The 20,269-nt window shown below is 42.2% G+C and overlaps 1 protein-coding gene across 1 annotated transcript in view; it reads left to right on the top strand.

Annotated features, from left to right (window-relative positions):
• The first annotated feature begins 18,679 nt into the window (after window positions 1-18,679).
• The window catches only part of LOC110535812 (3',5'-cyclic-AMP phosphodiesterase 4D), a 185,979-nt gene continuing 184,389 nt past the window's right edge, over window positions 18,680-20,269 (top strand). The window contains exon 1 of the mRNA XM_090190371.1: window positions 18,680-20,087. Coding sequence (XP_090046497.1) covers window positions 19,810-20,087 — 278 coding nt within the window. The 5' untranslated portion in view covers window positions 18,680-19,809. The remainder of the gene's footprint in view (window positions 20,088-20,269) is intronic.

Raw genomic sequence — 20,269 nt, 5'->3', positions numbered from 1 at the left:
AGATTGAACGACTGGGTCGCGTCCCTAGATACAGAACAAAAAGACTGAATGACTGGGTTGCGTCTCTGGCAATCGAAGCGATAGAATCAACGACCAGCCGGCTTGGGTAGCGACCCTAAATTTGTGTTGGGACAATATCTTGTGGAAGGATAACATAGTATAAATAAATTCATCAAAATAACAGTTTTAATGAAAATATGTAAATCATGATTTGAATATGTTGTTAACACGTTGTATAAAAACAATAATGCCCTCGAAGCCGGTGTTTGGGGGATATATTGGCACGGTTTGCCGGCCCTTGACTTTGTCTCAGGCCTGAAAACACCCGTGCCAATATGTCCTCCAAACACCGGCTTCAAGGGCTTTATCAAATACACACAACCGCTTAGTGCCAACACCAGGATGGGTAAATACTTATGCTAAATAGCTTGTTTATCTCTGAGAGTGTTTGTTGTGTTGTCAGCAGAGGGTTTTAAGAGCTGTTTGACATCTTGGAATGGCTGAGGTACTGTTAATCCTGTGGTTGTTCAGTCAGATATTCAAACTCATTTGACAATGTAAACATGCCCAATCCTACTTTACATGAGATTCTCAATACCAGCAGTCTTATGGGCTAGGCTCATTGGCCCTCTTGTGGTCAGACACAGTGGGTGTTGAGAGAGACTAATAATGGTAGAGTCCCTCCAATGAAAAGCATAGATGCCAAAGAAGAGCATTTTCCCACTGTTTCAATATTTGTGGATGTTAGAATGGTTTCTGTGCAAAGCCTGCCCTCTTTTGGTCAAAGGGTCATTTCAGCAAATTAATGAGTTTTAGTTTTATGATGTCAGATTTAGGATATACATTGTTTTCTGTGTAAAGTGTAACTATAAACACTTTACACATCCAACTGACTTTATGCTGTATATTTTTATTAATGTACTTATTGACATGTGTAAATGCAATTATCACAGTACAATTAATAATTGATAATAAATAATGAATAATTCATTAAATAATACAACTTTTTATTTTCTTTTATCTCCCGATGTGTTTGCCTACACACATGGGTCTTTCTATAAATAACGGGGCCAACGTGTGACAACGTGACAACGTATTTTCATGCAGTTCCACATGTTATGGTTCAATTAGATGAATAAAAGTGAATGTATGCAAATTAAAACATAACTCCTCCTATTCAACATCACAGGCCCAGGACTATGCAGACATTGGCAAGTCAAATTCAAGGACTTTCAGGGACTTTTTCAATAATAGTACATATATGGCCTGATTTAGAGCCCACCCCCCCTTCCCCCCCCCAAAACATGCAAAAAAGTGTTAAAAAATATATATTTAAAAATAGGCCATTACCACTTTAAGAATAATGCTATTTTTAGGTCTTGCCAATGCATTGATATTCAAATATTATTACATTATTTGAAGCGGCAGGAAACAAACGGAAGTGGCCACATCTCTCACAAAAACTGATTAAAATTAAATTGCGCGTAATTATAAGGGAGCAGGAGAATTGATAAATTACTTACAATAATTACAAGGACTTTTCGAGCACCAAATTGGAAAATCAATGTAGGCCTATTCCAGTACTTGAATTTCTGAGCTCCAAATTCAAGTTCAAGTAGGCTGCCTCAAACCCCTTGTATATTGTTTAAAATGACAAACTACACGTTTGTTGTCATTATATCCAGAACAATTAATAGGAATTATAGGAAATTAATTAATAGGAATTAATAGGAAAAGGTGTTGCGCAATAGTCGATCCTATACAATTGTGCACAGTAGACTCGGTGTCTAATCCAAGGCACAAAAACAAATGAAAACATGAACTCATTACCTTACTGCTTTCTCCGTTAAATCCTGCTGTAAATCAAGCATATATTATATCCAACGTGGATCCAGGCACAACTGTCTTCACCAGGGAATAAAAGAGATTTCCAGAACTTCTTTGCTCCAAGCCAGATAGATCACTATATTTTTTCAGATACTTATTCCATGGATCTAGTTGACTGGTGACAAGAAATCTGTAAACATCATGAAATTAGGTTGATTAAGTTACTGATTCCAAAAACATTCAAAATACAGCCCTTTTGCCTGTTAAAATACAGCCCTTTTGCCAAAAAAAGGAAAGACATTTCAGCATTCATTTTGTGCCATTTCTCTGGTGTTTAGTAAACTCTGAATGGTTTTAAAAAGAGAGAGCTTGTGCCTGAGGTTATTGTAACATTTGTGTGCTTTCAAACATACTGTATAAGACCAATCTTCCTCATATTTCCACTTGTAAATCTTGTTCCCATACCAGTCTAGGACAATTCCACGGTAACGCAATTACGCTTTTTTCACTTTAAAATGTATGCCAAACAAAACATGTTTTGATTTGAAAGTTTAACAAACCGTACATCTCTACGCACAAGGACTACTTTCAACAATTTACACTTAAACATTTCCAAAAACTGATTTAGTGGAAGAACTGTGCAGTTGCAAACTTTGGTAACGGAATTACGGTAAAATTTCCCTCAGGTTTTTATGCAACCACGTTTTCCAAAAACGGTTAAATATCTGCTCCGAATTATGATTCAAAGATACCTGCAAAAAGAATGGGGTGTCAGATATGACATGTCACATTGAGTTGACAAAAAAAAAATGGTTATTGAACTACAGTAAGTGAAGTGGATTTACACCCGGAATGATCTGTACAACGCAGAAATGTATAATTATGGATATGAATGTCATTCTCCTTATGTTTTAACCAGGTTGGACAGCGCAGCACAGCAGAGTACAGTAGAGTACCGTGCGGTACAATACAGCAGAGCAGAAGTAGGGTAGAGTACAGTACAGTAGAGTTCAGTACAGTAAAGTTCAGTACAGTGCAATGTACTCTACTCTACTATTCTCTAATGTACTATAATCATCTTTACTATACTGTATTGTACTATACTGTTTTTGACTTTAGTCTACTCTGCTCTACTCATGGTACTGTACTGTGCAATCCAACATTGTAAAACATACATACATGATAGGTTCAGATTTGGTCCAGTCCGGTCCGTCTGTGGACATTAACGTCAAGGCCAGGGTGGACTGACCAACTGTCAACTACTTTTCAAAGTCCATGAACGTTCGGTGTCGGTCGGTGCTCAGCGGGTGAGGATGCTGGTTACAGTAAATGGAAAGAGAGGGGGCTCATGGGTAGATGTCAGTAAGAGCTGGGAGAGGTGACATTAACTGGAGAGTGAGAGTGCGGTAGAGAGAGAGAGAGAGAGAGAGCGAAACAGAGAGGGAGGGGTTGTCCAGACTCAGAGTGTTTTCACACTGTTGGTTTGACCACTACACGACAGAAAGACAAAGACAAACAGCTATGAGCTGAACATAACAGTATGGCAGTGGAAAGGAGGATGGTACCAGGCGACCCAACTGTGGTGTACAACTGTTATGATTTCCCATTGTAGCCAATTCAGGTGCAGGAATTACATGTTTGTGCGTCTTTTACTTTCGGTTTTGTACAACAGCATCAAACAACTGAAAAAACAACATTTTTGGTAATGGAAAATATATTTCACAGCGGTTTAGAAGGTACAATGATTCTCTACACTATACTTGCTTGCTTTGTCACATAAACTGAAATTAGGCGGACTATTCGAATTTGAGCAATCAGGAAATGGCGGAGCGATTTCTGCATAGTGCATATTTTAATAATTCATAAACAAAATTGATACCAGTAAATTCACTCTCACTAATTGGTAGGTCTACCATTACTTGTTACGTTTGTGAACTTTCATTATCTTCTCTCATGAGGGAGAGAAATGTGAAAATATCTTAAAGATACAGTATGGTTTTTGGTAAAGGGGTCTTTACGTCAACATTCTAGTGTTTTGATGTATTTTTGATACCATTTAAGACTTTTTCTGGTAGATGTTCTCTAAGACCCCTTTTCCATCTGTTTTTTCAAGACAACAAAGCCTTTACTTATGCCAAATATTAAGATGGAAAATGGTTGGAAAATGTATCTAGACTGGTTTCCCACCAGTAATTACCAGTTGGAGGGCTGTTTAAGTGGATTTTACCCAGTGGTATGTGATAAATTCCCACTTCCTGCTTGCTTACGAACACAGCATTAATATTAGTCAGTCATCACAGTCCCCAAATTCATGTTCTCCTTAGTTTGGAGTTGTGACAGGTTGCAACCAATTGAGTCCAACATATAAATACAACTTTCAGTGAGTGCTGATTTTCCCCTTTGATACAACTGTTACAAACTGTTTTGTCTGAACCGTCTGTTTCATGTTGTAGGTCATGTCAGCTTCTGCCTTAGGCAGTTGTAGAAGGTATCCACACGAGGGAGACAGAGGCTTGGATTCCAACAGTGCTTTTTTTCTCTGACACTATTTGAATGAAGCCTTTTCTGTGTCTATAACCTACTACATTAAACATTGTCAAGCAGAAACATCTCTCTTTCACTAAGATAATTTAGTAGAACCCATTATTTCGGACTATAGCCTTTCCCATACTGGCTCAGGACAGAGTACTAGTGCTTACTTCCAGGCTAATACATCAAGTTTAATTCTAGAAATGATGAGACCTGTGTACCTGATTGTCTTTCTGGGTGTCAGAAACAAGTTTTTATGAGAACTACTCATCCATCCAAGAAAATAATTTTACACAACAATTTACAGTACTGTAAAGTAACCAGTAGAGAGTAGTATGCACATATGGCGTCTCGTGCATACTGTATGTGTCTCTGTCTGTCTTTGTGTGGTGAAAGGGGGGGGAAGAGAGAAAGACAAAGGGAACAAGACAGAGAGAAAGAATAGCGGGAAGACAGGCAGAAGTGAGAGAGAGAGAGAGTGCGTGTGTGCTCAGTGAGGAGTCGTGAGTCCTGCAGATTTGTCTCTTTTCATTCCTCTTTTGTGTCTCCAGCTTGAGCCAGTTATTTATTTCCACACATCCACTTGTCGCCTTCCATCCATGTTGCCCCTGGTAACGAGGGTGAAATACACACAGACGTCATACAGGCAGGGAGGGGGAGGGGGGAGAGAGAGAGAGAGAGAGAGAGAGAGAGAGAGAGAGAGAGAGAGAGAGAGAGAGAGAGAGAGAGAGAGAGCGACAGAAGGGAATGGAGAGACAAGGAGAGAGTGGGTACTGCAAACACACAAGTATTGATACACCACAGGCTATAGTTAAAACAACCATTGCTTCCCTTGAGAGAGATCAACATTGGTGAAGCAGTTGAAAGATGTTCAAAACACTGCACCAAAACATAATAGAGTTGTTTTAACTAATATTTATTAAGTAACTGGTACCAAAAAAAAAAAACTTAGCTCCAAATTGAGAAAATGTAGGTAAAAATTCTGTAAACTTAAAAAAATGCATTTGCTCAAATTGTCTCATGTTCATTCAACTATAAATTATTATTTGGGCATCTTACCTAGTAAAGGCTGTGTAACTAGTTACACTTTAGCATGTAAATATTGGTGGGGCAATCTCAAAATATATATTTTTTTATGCATGCCAGCAAAGCCACAACACAACACAACACTAAACAATACATTGCTTGCACTATAACAGGTGACAAGCGGTGCCCACAAACTGTTAGGGCCTACATAAAGCTGTCCCAACAGCAGATCTTTCTTTTGTTGCACCATGGAGTGAATCCTTACCACACCTGTGTCACACCCTGATCTGTTTCACCTGTCCTTATGCTTGTCTCCACCCCCACCAGGTGTTGCCCATCTTCCCCACTTACCCCCTGGGTATTTATACCTGTGTTTTCTGTCTGTCTCTGCCAGTTTGTCTTGTTTGTCAATTTTACCAGCGTTCGTCCTGTCAGCGCATGTCTTTCCCTGCCTTCCTTGCCTGTCATGACCCTGTACCCGCCTGCCTGACCACTCTGCCTGAGCCTGCCTGCCGTCCTCTACCTTTACTCCACCTCTGGATTACCGAACTCTGCCTGAGCCTGCCTGCCGTCCTGTACCTTTACTCCACCTCTGAACTCGGCCTGAGCCTGCCTGCCGTCCTGTACCTTTACTCCACCTCTGGATTACTGAACTCTGCCTGAGCCTGCCTGCCGTCCTGTACCTTTACTCCACCTCTGGATTACTGAACTCTGCCTGAGCCTGCCTGCTGTCCTCTACCTTTACTCCACCTCTGGATTACTGAACTCTCCCTGAGCCTGCCTGCCGTCCTCTACCTTTACTCCACCTCTGGATTACTGAACTCTGCCTGAGCCTGCCTGCCGTCCTGTACCTTTACTCCACCTCTGGATTACTGAACTCTGCCTGAGCCTGCCTGCCGTTCTGTACCTTTACTCCACCTCTGGATTACTGAACTCTCCCTGAGCCTGCCTGCCGTCCTCTACCTTTACTCCACCTCTGGATTACTGAACTCTCCCTGAGCCTGCCTGCCGTCCTGTACCTTTACTCCACCTCTGGATTACTGAACTCTCCCTGAGCCTGCCTGCCGTCATGTACCTTTACTCCACCTCTGGATTACTGAACTCGGCCTGAGCCTGCCGTCCTCTACCTTTACTCCACCTCTGGATTACTGAACTCGGCCTGAGCCTGCCTGCCGTCCTCTGGATTATCGACCCCTGCCTGCCTTGACCTGTTGTTTGCCTGCCCCTGGTGTTACAATAAATATTGTTACTTCACGCAGTCTGCAATTGGGTCTTACCTTGATTCCTGATAACCTGGCTGTCAGCGGAGCCTTGTCTGGCAGCGAAATCAAATCAAATCAAATTTATTTATATAGCCCTTCGTACATCAGCTGATATCTCAAAGTGCTGTACAGAAACCCAGCCTAAAACCCCAAACAGCCAGCAATGCAGGTGTAGAAGCACGGTGGCTAGGAAAAACTCCCTAGAAAGGCCAAAACCTAGGAAGAAACCTAGAGAGGAACCAGGCTATGTGGGGTGGCCAGTCCTCTTCTGGCTGTGCCGGGTGGAGATTATAACAGAACATGGCCAAGATGTTCAAATGTTCATAAATGACCAGCATGGTCCAATAATAATAAGGCAGAACAGTTGAAACTGGAGCAGCAGCACGGCCAGGTGGACTGGGGACAGCAAGGAGTCATCATGTCAGGTAGTCCTGAGGCATGGTCCTAGGGCTCAGGTCCTCCGAGAGAGAGAAAGAAAGAGAGAAAGAGAGAATTAGAGAGAGCACACTTAAATTCACACAGGACACCGAATGGGACAGGAGAAGTACTCCAGATATAACAAACTGACCCTAGCCCCCTGACACATAAACTACTGCAGCATAAATACTGGAGGCTGAGACAGGAGGGGTCAGGAGACACTGAAACAATTCATTCAGCCTCATTTACTGCCTTTAAAAAATAATAATAGCTGATATGACTGACTTGCTTAAACAAATGTGGTTTCTACTGTCAATTGAGATGTACAAACTATGGCATAAGGGAACGATGAGCGGATAAGAAGCAAGCCGTAATTGTGATTAAGATAATGAGCAAGCTAAGATCGACATATAACTATTTGTTCGGCACTTTTGAAACGTATTGCGGCAAATCTCAGAACAAAGTTTTCTCCCTGTACACCAAGTCAGAACCATAGGACAAATAAGGGGCATATAAGCAGACAATGAAAGCTCTTACAATATTCAATGATGACATTTATCTAAAACAGGCTACATGTGCACCACCAAGTCAGAACAGTAGGCTGAGTTATGAGAGGGAAAGGGACCAAATTATTAGGGTGAGGCACATGGGCTACTAACAGCTTACTACACAACATACACTTAGCAGTACTTTCTTAGCTACAGTATACATATCTCCATGGCATATTACATCACTCATGCACTTATGCAGCAGCATACAAGACATTTTTGTGCTGAGCTTACTTGAACAGGAAGGTCGCGAGGCAGTCCTTCTTGTTGGCAAATTTTGTCATGAAACTTTGTCATATAAGACTGGCATTCTCTGGATTTATGGTGCTGTCAAGACAACTAGGAAACTGAAAAAACCTAGGTCGAATCATGACGCCAATGATTTTCAGGTTGGAGCTTTAAAAAGAAGCCAGAGTTCCCGACTTGGATTTCCAAGTTGGATGACCGTTTATTTTCCCAGTCGGAGCTTGTTTTTTCAAGAGTTCCCACTTGTCTTAATCTCACTGAAGTCTGAGATTTCCCTGTTCTGAGTTTCCAGGGGTTTTGAATGTGGCAGAGGTCACACTGGATTGATAGCATGGCAAATGTATTTAACCTTTTCTGGCCCATGGTGTCGCTTGTAAATGTTTACAATTTAAGCTTGGAAAAGAGACCCTTAAACCCAAACTTGAACCACACACCCTCTCCACCAAATAGAAGGCAGGGCAACGCTTGCAGTTAGCCACTGAATCCTTCCAAATCCCTGATTGTTGAATTTGCAATATCCAACTTGTTGTGCAATGTTTATGTCCGATGGCCTATGAACAACGATATATTTTATCTGTAATTTATCTTCATTCAACAAGGATTGAAAAGGATTTTCCAGCAAATTGTCAACATGATTCATGACTGCTTGTCTAGCTAAGATTTTGAAAGTATGATGTAGACATGATCAGTGAAATCAATCTACAGTAACATGATTTGATGTCATTTTATCTGTGGCCAATGGCCTTGAGCCTTCTTGGATGTGCACTTCCAATGTAAATCTATGGCAGCACCCAAGGGGGCTTGTACTTTCTAGCTCTCCTTGTAGATTTTGCATTGACACAGTGTCACCAGGAGTGATAGAACACTGAGCCAATCACAGCACAACTAGAGGAGAGATTACCAACCCCTATGCTCTGTACTTAATATTCAACATGTCCTCAACTTGGATTTGAACAACCTCACCCCATTCCAAGCTTCCTACTACGCCATCATGTCTGTCTCGATGCTACGTTGCACTTCAATGTTTTTAATGTATTTTATTTAACCTTTATTTAACCAGGTAGGACAGTTGAGAAGAAGTTTCATTTACAATTGCGACCTGGCCAAGATAAAGCAAAGCAGTGCGACACAAACAACAACACAGATTTCCACATGGAATAAACAAAGTAAAGTAAATAACACAATAGAAAAAGTCTATATACAGTGTATGCAAATGATTTAAGGAAGTACGGCAATAAATAGGCCATAGTAGCGAAGTAATTACAATTTAGCAAATTAACACTGGAGTGATAGATGTGCAGATGATAATGTGCAAGTAGAAATACTGGTGTGCAAAGGGGCAAAAAAAATAGTAAATAAAAATAATATGGGGATGAGGTAGGTAGTTGGATGGGATATTTACAGATGGGCTATGTACAGCTGCAGCGATTGGTAAGCTGCTCAGATAGCTGATGCTTAAAGTTAGTGAGGGAGATATATGTCTCCAACTTCTGTGATTTTTGCAATTCGTTCCAGTCATTGGCAGCAGAGAACTGTAAGGAAAGGCGGCCAAATGAGATTTTGGCTTTGGGGATGACAAGTGAGATATACCTCCGCGTGCTACGGGTGGGTGTTGTTATGGTAACCAGTGAGCTGAGATAAGGTGGAGCTTTACCTACCAAAGACTTATAGATGACCTGGAGCCAGTGGGTCTGGCGACGAATATGTAGCGAGGGCCAGCCGACAAGAGCATACAGGTTGCAGTGGTGGGTGGTATATGGGGCTTTGGTGACAAAATGGATGGCACTGTGATAGACTGCATCCAGTTTGCTGAGTAGAGTGTTGGAGGCTATTTTGTAAATGATATTGAGGATTGGTAGGATAGTCAGTTTTACGAGGATATGTTTGGCAGCATGAGTGAAGGAGGCTTTGTTGCGAAATAGGAAGCCGATTCTAGATTTAATTTTGGATTTGAGATGTTTAGTATGAGTCTGGAAGAAGAGTTTACAGTCTAGCCAGACACCTAGGTATTTGTAGTTGTCCACATATTCTAAGTCAGAACCGTTCAGAGTAGTGATGCTAGTCGGGCGGGTGGGTGTGGGCAGCGATCGGTTGAAGAGCATGCATTGAAGAGCAATTGGAGGCCACGGAAGGAGTGTTGTATGGCATTGAACCTCGATTGGAGGTTTATTAACACAGTGTCCAAAGAAGGGCCAGATGTATACAGAATGGTGTCGTGTGCGTAGATGTGGAGCAAGGAATCACCAGTAGCAAGAGAGACATCGTTGATATAGACAGAGAAATGAGTCGGCCCGAGAATTGAAACCTGTGGTACCCCCATAGAGACTGCCAGAGGTCCAGACAACAGGCCCTCCGATTTGACACACTGAACTCTATCTGAGAAGTAGTTGGTGAACCAGGCGAGGCAGTAATTTGAGAAACCAAGGCTGTTGAGTGTGCCGATAAGAATACGGTGATTGAAAGATTCGAAAGTCTTGGCCAGGTCGATGAAGATGGCTGCACAGTACTGTATTTTATCGATGGCGGTTATGATATCATTTAGTACTTTGATCGTGGTTGAGATGCACCCGTGACCAGCTCAGAAACCGGATTGCACAGCAGAGAAGGTACGGTGGGATTCAAAATGGTCAGTGATCTGTTTCTTAACTTGGCTTTCAAAGACTTTAGAAAGGCAGCCAGGATGGATATAGGTCAGTAACAGTTTGGGTCTAGAGTGTCACCCCCTTTGAAGAATCTTTAGGAATCTTAGAGGATATGAAAGAGAGGTTGAACAGACTAGTTATAGGGGTTGCAACAATGGCGACAGATAATTTTAGAAAGAGAGGGTCCAGATTGTATTGCCCAGCTGATTTGTACGGGTCCGAGTTTTGCAGCTCTTCCAGAACATCTGCTATGTGGATTTGGGTGAAGGAGAAGCTGGGGAGGCTTGAGCAAGTAGCTGCAGGGGGTGCAGAGCTGTTGGCCGGAGTTGGGGTAGCCAGGAGGAAAGCATGGCCAGCCGCAAAGAAATGCTTCTTGAAATTCTCGATTATTATGGATTTATCGGTGGTGACAGTGTTTCCTAGCTTCAGTGCAGTGGGCAGTTTGGAGGAGGTGCTCTTATTCTCCATGGACTTTACAGTGTCCCAAAACCTTTTGGAGTTAGAGCTACAGGATGGAAAATTCTGTTTGAAAAAGCTAGCCTTTGCTTTCCTAACTACTGGTTCCTGACTTCCCTGAAAAGTTGCATATCCCGGGGACTATTCAATGCTAGTACAGTCCGCCAAAGGATGTTTTTGTACTGGTCAAGGGCAGTCAGGTCTGGAGTGAACCAAGGGCTATATCTGTTCTTAGTTCTACATTTTTTTTCTACATTTTTTATTTAAGGAAATTACTTAAAAATGACCATGCATCCTCAACTAACGGGATGAGGTCAACATCCTTCCAGTACCCGGGCCAGGTCGATTAGAAAGGCCTGCTCGCAGAGGTGTTTTAGGGAGCATTTGACAGTGATGAGGGGTGGTTGTTTGACCGCAGACCCATAGCGGATGCATGCAATGAGGCAGTGATTGCTGAGATCCTGATTGAAAACAGCAGAGGTGTATTTGGAGGGCAAGTTGGTCAGGATAATATCTATGAGGGTGCCAATGTTTACGGATTTAGGGTTGTACCTGGTGGGTTCCTTGAAAGTTTGTGTGAGATTGAGGGCATCTAGCTTAGATTGTAGGATTGTGTTAAGCATATCCCAGTTTAGGTCACCTAACAGAACGAACTCTGAAGATAGATGGGGGGCAATCAATTCACATATTTTTTATTTAATAAAAAAAAAATCACCTTTATTTAACCAGGTAAGCTAGTTGAGAACAAGTTCTCATTTGCAACTGCAACCTGGCCAAGATAAAGCATAGCAGTTCGACACATATCAGGCGGCAACAGTGATAGACTTGTTTCTGGAGTAGAGGTCGACCGATTAATCGGAATGGCCGATTTAATTAGGGACGATTTCAAGTTTTCATAACAATCGGAAATCTGTATTTTTGGGCGCCGATTTTGCAGATTATTATTTTATTTTTTATACCTTTATGTAACTAGGCAAGTCAGTTAAGAACACATTCGTATTTTCAATGACGACCTAGGAACGCTTGGTCAACTGCCTTGTTCAGGGGCAGAACGACAGATTTTCACCTTGTCAGCTCGGGGGATCCAATCTTGCAACCTTACATTTAACTAGTCCAACGCTCTAACCACCTGCCTCTCATTGCACTCCACGAGGAGCCTGCCTGTTACGCTAATGCAGTAGATGCCAAGGTAAGTTGCTAGCTAGCATTAAACGTATCTTATAAAAAAACAATCAATCAATCATAATCACTAGTTGTAACTACACATGGTTGATGATATTACTAGTTTATCTAGAGTGTCCTGCGTTGCATATAATCGATGCAACACTGGGGGATGATTTAACAAAAGCGCATTTGCAAAAAAAGCACAATCGTTGGACGACTGTACCTAACCATAAACACCAATGCTTTTCTTAAAATCAATACACAGAAGTATATATTTTTAAACCTGCATATTTTGCTAAAATAAATCCAGGTTAGCAGGTAATATTAACCAGGTGAAATTGTGTCACTTCTCTTGCATTCATTGCACGCAGAGTCAGGGTATTTGCAACAGTTTGGGCAGCCTGGCTCATTGCGAACTAATTTGCCAGAATTTAAAGTCATTATGACATAACATTGAAGGTTGTGCAATGTAACAAGAATATTTAGACTTAGGGATGCCAACCGTTAGATAAAATACTGAACGGCTCCTTCTTTTACTGAAATAATAAACGTTTTGTTTTCGAAATGAACATTTCCAGATTCTACCATATTAATGACCAAAGACTCGTATTTCTGTGTGTTAAGTCTATGATTTGATAGAGCAGTCTGACTGAGCGATGGTAGGCAGCAGCAAGCTCGCAAGCATTCATTCAAACAGCACTTTCGTGCGTTTTGCCAGCAGCTCTTCGCAAGCACAGCGCTGTTTATGACGTCAAGCCTATCAGCCTGATGGCTGGTGTAACCGATGTGAAATGGCTAGCTAGTTATCGGGGTGCGCGCTAATAGCGTTTCAAACGTCACTCGCTCTGAGACTTGGAGTAGTTATTCCCCTTGCTTCGCAAGGGCCGCAGCTTTTGTGGAGCAATGGGTAACGCTGCTTCGAGTGTGGCTGTTGTCGGTGTGTTACTGGTTCGAGCCCAGGTAGGGGCGAGGAGAGGGACGGAAACTATACTGTTACACTGGCAATACTATAGTGCCTATAAGAACATCCAATAGTCAAACGTATATGAAATGCAAATGGTATAGAGAAAAATAGTCCTATAAATACTATATTAACTACAACCTAAAACCTCTTACCTTGGAATATTGAAGTCTCATGTTAAAAGGAACCACCAACTTTCATATGTTATGTTCTGGGCAAGGAACTCAAACGTTAGCTTTTTTTACATGGCGCATATTGCACTTTTACTTCTCCAACACTTTGTTTTTGCATTATTTAAACCAAATTGAACATGTTTCATTATTTATTTGAGGCTAAATTGATTTTTATTGATGTATTATATTAAGTTAAAATAAGTGTTCATTCAGTATTGTTGTAATTGTCATTATTACAAATAAATGAATACAAAAATCGGGCGATTAATCGGTATTGGCTTTTTTGGTCCTCCAATAATCGGTATCGTTTTTGGTCGTTGAAAAATCATAATCTGTCGACCTCTATTCTGGAGAGATATATTTTTAAAATTAGAAGCTTAAACTGTTTGGGCAAAAAGTTTTTAAAAGGTATGCTTTGCAAGCAATCTCTGCAGTAGATTGCAACTCCTCCCCATTTGGCAGTTCTATCTTGATGGAAAATGTTGTATTTGTGGTTGGAAATCTCCACAATTTTGGTGGCCTTCCTAAGCCAGGATTCAGACACGGCAAGGACATCAATGTTGGCAGAGTCTGCTAAAGCAGTGAGTAAAACACACTTCCCTGATGTTAACATCAGCATGAAACCAGGGCTTTTACGATTACAGAAGTCAACAAATGAGAGCGCCTGGTGACGCAGAGGGCCTGGGTTAACCTCTACATCACCCGAGGAACAGAGGAGGAGAAGGATGAGGGTACGGCTAAAGGCTATCAAAACTGGTCGTCTAGTGCGTTGGGTACAGAGAATAAAAGGAGCAGATTTCTGGGCGTAGTAAGGATAGATTCAGGGCATAATTTACAGACACTTATGGTAGGGTGCGGGTAAAGTGGAGCTAGGCATTGAGTGACGATAAGAGAGGTTACATCTCTGGACGCAGTAATTATGCTGGCTGAGGTTACCAAATGTGTGGGAGGTGGGACAAAAGAGGTATCTGAGGCATTTTGAGTGGGACTAGGAGCTCCGCAGTAAACTAAAACAATGATAACTATCATAAACAACAGTATGCAAGGCATATTAACATTGGAGAGAGACATAAAGCGAGGCATAAAGCAATCACAGGTGTTGATTGGGAGAGCTAGCTAAGACACCAACGGATAAGACAACAACATCTAATCAGCTAAGACAACAATAACAGGTAAAATGGCGATGAATGGGCAGAGAGGGTCAGTTAACTACACACAGGGCCTAGGTTCGAGGCTGGGGCCGACAGATAAACAAAATAGACAAAATGGAGTACCGTGATTAATGAACAGTCCAGCAGACATCAGCTATATAGCCAAGTGATCATAGGGTCCAGTGAACAGCAATAGATGAAACAGGGAAGCCGCTAGGTAGTCGTTACTACAGTAGCAAGCGGGAGATACGGCGTTAAAATAAGTTAGCAGGCCGGGGCTAGTAGAAGCGTCTTCACCGACGTCCGGCAAAGGTCGGTTGAGGGCACAACGGATGGATTTACATCGGCAGACCAGTCGTGATGGATCGGCGGGGCTCCGTGTCGACAAAGGGCCCAGGCCAGTTGGCAAAAGAGGTATTGTAGCTGGAGTAATTTCGTTTGCTAGCTGGGAGATGCGCCTGGCTCCAGGCTATATTTTAAAATGAGAAAGCCACCAAAAAATGAGTTGCCTTTGTAATGGAACGCTTTGTATGGAAAACCAAGTTGAAGCCAACATCTGATGTTTTCTTGCTCACTAGCGCAACACCCTTCAACTGAAACAGCAGGAAACAAACGAAAGTGCCTACATAAAAACTGATCATAAATTCAATCACAGAATAGTTATATTGAAGCAGTAGAAATTCACAACTTCAATGACTTTTCAAGGACCAAAGAGCTTAGAGGAATTGTCCAATTTTAAAGGAAGACTCTTCCATGATGACTGAATTGCGCATCGCAAATATTCAATCAAGACTTTCTCTTACAAAACATTATTGCAGTCATAGTGCAGTATAACTGCAGTACACTGCAGTATCACTGCAGTTAGAGTGGAGTATAACTGCAGTATGCTGAAAATACTGTGTCCAAAATACGTTTTTTTTACTTCAGTAATTTTGCAGTACACTGCAGTTATTCTGCAATTACTCCGTCCAAAATACCACAGTCAACAGCATTTTCACTGCAGTTTCAAAAAGGAAATATTTTTTTGTAAGGGTTGAACTTTTTAAATACCTGGTTTGTGTACCCATTCTTTTCTTAGCATTTACTGGGAAATATCCTAACTTGGAACATGTTACCTACCACTTTCCCCTACCCCTATTGCTGTCGGTCTTCATTCAACGCAACTGTGGAACTACTATAGTTCCACGGCCTTCTTTTAGGTAAGATGCCCAGACAATAATTAATAGTTGAATGAACATACTGTATGAGAGCAAACACATCACGTTGAGCAAACACATCATTTTAAGTTGATTTTATTTTTTACTACTTTTTCACAAGCTAAGTTTGGGCCAACTAATTTGTTTTAGTTCAGTTAACACTTCGACCGAAAAGTTGAGTAAACAAAAAAAAGTCTGTGGAACTAGTTACTTAATAATAATTTACAGTGTGGGTGAGGAAGGGTCATTGAATACAACTGCTACCTAGCTGACTGACAAACTAGGGTAGACCTGGGGCAATTGTAAAAGTTTTTGTCTTTAAATATATTGCTCAAAGACCACCCGAACTAGGCCAGTCATTTTTTTTATATTAGAAACTTACATCGGTCTCCTAATCATTCATACCATTTCTAAGTCTGTATATAAGACAATCGGATCACAATATTGATTTTAGTCTGAAAAGTCCAGACGTTACGTTTGCCCTCGTGCCAGGGGAATTGTAAAAGTAGCTGGGGTCAAATGTAACATGTACAAATATACCAACTAAATTAACTTAACTTAAAAAAACATGAATGTTTACCGTTTATCATATTATCATAGACATATGTAATGATTTGGCAAGAAATATATATGTATGTTTATGTACGTAACCAATATTTACAGTAACACCCATGTTTGTGCATGGCCATTCAGTTCCTCTCACATCATCTGAATAGTCTGATGGTGCCCAAATGATATCTGTTTACAACTTATTTGACACTCTACAGGACCACAAGGCTAATTACAATTTAACGCAGTTGCCCTCAACCCAGAAGCCATGACCACAATAGTGACACATGTCAATCATGTCAATGTTTAGCCAACATAAAGTGATGAAAATTATGCTAGTTTGAATTCTTGGACAATAATGCTCAGGACGGTAGTAAGAAAAATAGTGAGATATTTGGCTGTAACTTTTCAAGCAGGGAGAGAACCTAAATGGGCAATACTGTGTGAGTTTAATCACTCTATCTCGTTTCTGTTGGAGAAATTGAAAATGTTACAATTGCTCCCATTTTAACACTGTAGCATTAAAACACTTTCCCAGTTGTGATTTCTGTTGGTCTGTTGTAGTGACACTGTTTGGCCCAAAGGTGGTGCCTGTAAAGACTCTCACAGGCACCTGCAAACCTGAGTTACAGTGCTGAGGAGGATGATGATAATGATGATGAAGGTGATGGTGACAATGATGATGACGATGGCAATGGTGACAATGATGATGACGATGGTGGATGGATGGATGTGACGATGGTTATGATAATGGTTGCTATGCTGAGGACAATGATGTTGATGATAGTTATGATTATGGGGTTATCATAATTAGAAGGAGGAGGAGGAGATGGAGACAGACGATGAGTGTACAATACTGACTACACAAGACGTTTTAACATTTCAGTCTGCTATCATAATCGAACTCCTATATGTAGTCTATACTGCCTTGCTAATTCTGACCTTTAAAATGAACTGCCCTTATCTGCATAAAACTCAGTCGGTGATGCGCCACAGGTGCTCTGGACTGAAAGTGATTGTGTAATTTCCTGTGACATTCTGAGTTCATCTGCCTTTCCCCGAGTCGTTTCTCTCTGTAAATAGCCTGTAAGAGGAGGATTGATATGAGGAGGCTGCTTACCCGCTGTAAGTACCCAGAGAAGAGGCAGACCAGAGGGTGCATACTGTGTGTGTACAGTAGATGCTCCAAGAGATGTGGTTGAAAAAATGCTGCATGAAACGCTTTGAGCATCTAAAGGGTGCGGATATTCTTCTTCTTCTCACAAGACATTAGTATACTCATGATTCTCACGGCATCTAGTCTCAGTCGCAAGACTAAAGATGAATCCAGCTATGGCTGGTCGAAGTGGTTGCTGTAAGACTTTGTAAATGCCAGTGTTCCTACTCTGAGGCTTTACTCTGTTATCTTTAGACTAGATATGGGTCGGCTCTTACAGAATGGCTTGTGGACAACAGAGGGATCAAGCTCAATATTGCTGGGTAGAGATGGGGTCAGCGAAATGGATTTATATGCTGGCCTGTTCAGTCCTTAGTCTCACCAATAATGTTCTCTCCGCTCTCAATGGATGATAAACTGCTTCTACAGGAGTATGGAAGAACACAATGGAGGAACATATGAATAGCTGATCGTTTTGAGCCATCGCTAGATATCCAAGCAGGCTATACATGTTGATCAGCGGGAAAAGGAGCCTTCCTTTTTCACTAGATACTGTGATGTCTAAGGTATACATTATACAGTTTAACACCATTAGAGCCTCACATGTTCAATGGCCGCTATTTGAAAATGACATTGCTTTATCGCTAGGCAGTCAAAATGCCTGAATATCAGAGATAAAAGTCACGGAGGTAAGGGAAGAAAGAAAACATTAGTGGAGCGATTTGAAGGATAGAAGGAGAGAATGTGATCAGTCTGACACTATCTGAACAACAGAAGTGAGAGATGAGAGATGTTGGGAAGGGGGATGGCTTTTTTCTAGGAACTAGATGAGAGATGACATCAACTCCTCTTTAATGGTGAGCGGCTCAGTACAAGGGTGCATCTCAAGTCTGAAGAGGATTCCTCTCCTTGTCTTCTCCCCTTTGTCAAAGGTTAGGGCAGATGAAATCAAATTAATTATTACACATCCATCTGGTGAAGCACATAACACGGCCGTACCCTGTCCTGATCCACTAATGTGTGTCCTGCTTCTAGTGGGCTGAGGGTTACTCAATAACTAATGTGTGTCCTGCTTCTAGTGGGCTGAGGGTTACTCAATAACTAATGTGTGTCCTGCTTCTAGTGGGCTGAGGGTTACTCAATAACTAATGTGTGTCCAGCTTCTAGTGGGCTGAGGGTTACTCAATAACTAATGGGTGCTTTTAGTGCTCTCTGCTGCACTACCTGACAAGTGATCCAGGAGTAACCTACGCCCTTCACTCTCATTTCTCTGTTTACACACACACACACACACACACACACACACACACACACACACACACACACACATGCATTTTCACTCATGTGCATATACTGTACCCATACATATGCATACTGTCCACACCCAGCCTTGCCCTGTCACACAACCATGTCTCATCTCATCTTAAAAGACACTTACTCTTTGTATTTCTTTCTCCTTGTCTTTCTATCACTCCATCACTCAATCTCCTTTCTCTTCCCTGATCATTGTCCACACACACTCTCCAACACACACGCAACCTTGTTCTGATCATTACGTATAGCCTACTCTTTGTCTCACACACACATTCACATACACATCCTCCCGCTGCGTCGGAGCCGAATTTCCTAGGCAACCATAGCGTGGATTAGAGGAGAGGAGAGCTATAACTGTGGCAGTGCTGTACTGGGCTCTGACGCTCAGCGTTGCTCCAGAGGATCATTAGCACACAGACAGCCTGCAGTCTACACCAGGCTCTGCTAGGCACCAGAGGAGAGGCAGGGTAGGGCTGCGCTGGACTGGGCTGTTGCACTGGACTCTACTGTACTGGCTTACAAGGCTGGACTGCGACAGGACTGCACAACACCAAACTGGACTGGACTGGGTTACTGCACTGAAATAGGTCTGCATTTTCCTGGGCTTGGCTGTAACAAACTGTTCTACAGAGCTTTGCTGTGCATGACCGGACTGGGCTGCATTGGACTAGGTTGCACCTCACTGGCTTACATGTCTGTGCCGTGCCTGGCAGGGTAACAGTACATTAAAGAGCTGGGAAAGACGGAACCCCCTTTCACTCTCCTCCTTCGCTCCATCCCTTCTCTCTCTTTGTCACACCTTCACAGCAACAGCTCTCAGTCCTCTCCAGCAGAAGAACAGAACAGACCTGAACATACGCATCCATCCATCAGCTGGAGAAGGAGAGAGACGGAAAGAGAACAAGAGTATTCTTTCATTTTCTATTTTTCTTTTTGTGGTGAATTCTGAATTCTTTGTTCAGTAAAAAAAAAAATAAGAAAAGAGGACTAGAGTTGAGAGTTTCCAATGCCTCTCCCGTGGGGTTTTGGATTGGAGATTTGGCACGTTGTTTAACTGCAGACATCTTAGCGGACTGCTGTGGACGGTCACTAGCTGTTCCAGACTGTTACTGTCATATACGGTCCTCCTGGTTGACTGGCTGTCGTATACAGTCATTCAACTGTTTCTGGTGGTGGTATATCCAGGTTGGGCATGGCCCAGCAGGCTGGCATGGGGGTTGGGGTGGCAGTTGGCGTAGGGGTGGACACCCTGGCAGTGCCCCCCATGGCCAAACATATCGGTCTGAACGAGGACCTGGTGAAGATCCTGAGAGAGAACCTGCTGCAGCCGGAGAGGACCCGGGGCCACCGCCGCTCGCCCTCCTCCATCTCCCCCCGCCTCTCCCCCCGGAACTCCCCTCGCCTGCTCCGCCGCATGATGATCAACAACAACAACCACAAACAGAGGAGGTTCACCGTCGCACACACATGGTGAGGGAATGGAGGTACTGTAGACAGGCTAGCAGATCTGCTGGAATGCTTGTGGACTTGTGTGTGTTTGTTTGTCTGTGAGTGTGTCTCACACTGTGCCCAACCTTCAAAAATTAAAACACTGTATGTCTTCGTGTGTATGCAAATGCACAATTTAAAGGACTTGTATGTAGGACACTTCC

This window comes from Oncorhynchus mykiss, chromosome 11 (assembly GCF_057628025.1).
Source record: "Oncorhynchus mykiss isolate SJ-2025 chromosome 11, ASM5762802v1, whole genome shotgun sequence".
NCBI lineage: Eukaryota > Metazoa > Chordata > Actinopteri > Salmoniformes > Salmonidae > Oncorhynchus > Oncorhynchus mykiss.
The sequence above is the reverse complement of the archived record's forward strand: the minus strand, read 5'-3'. Positions and strand labels throughout refer to the sequence as shown.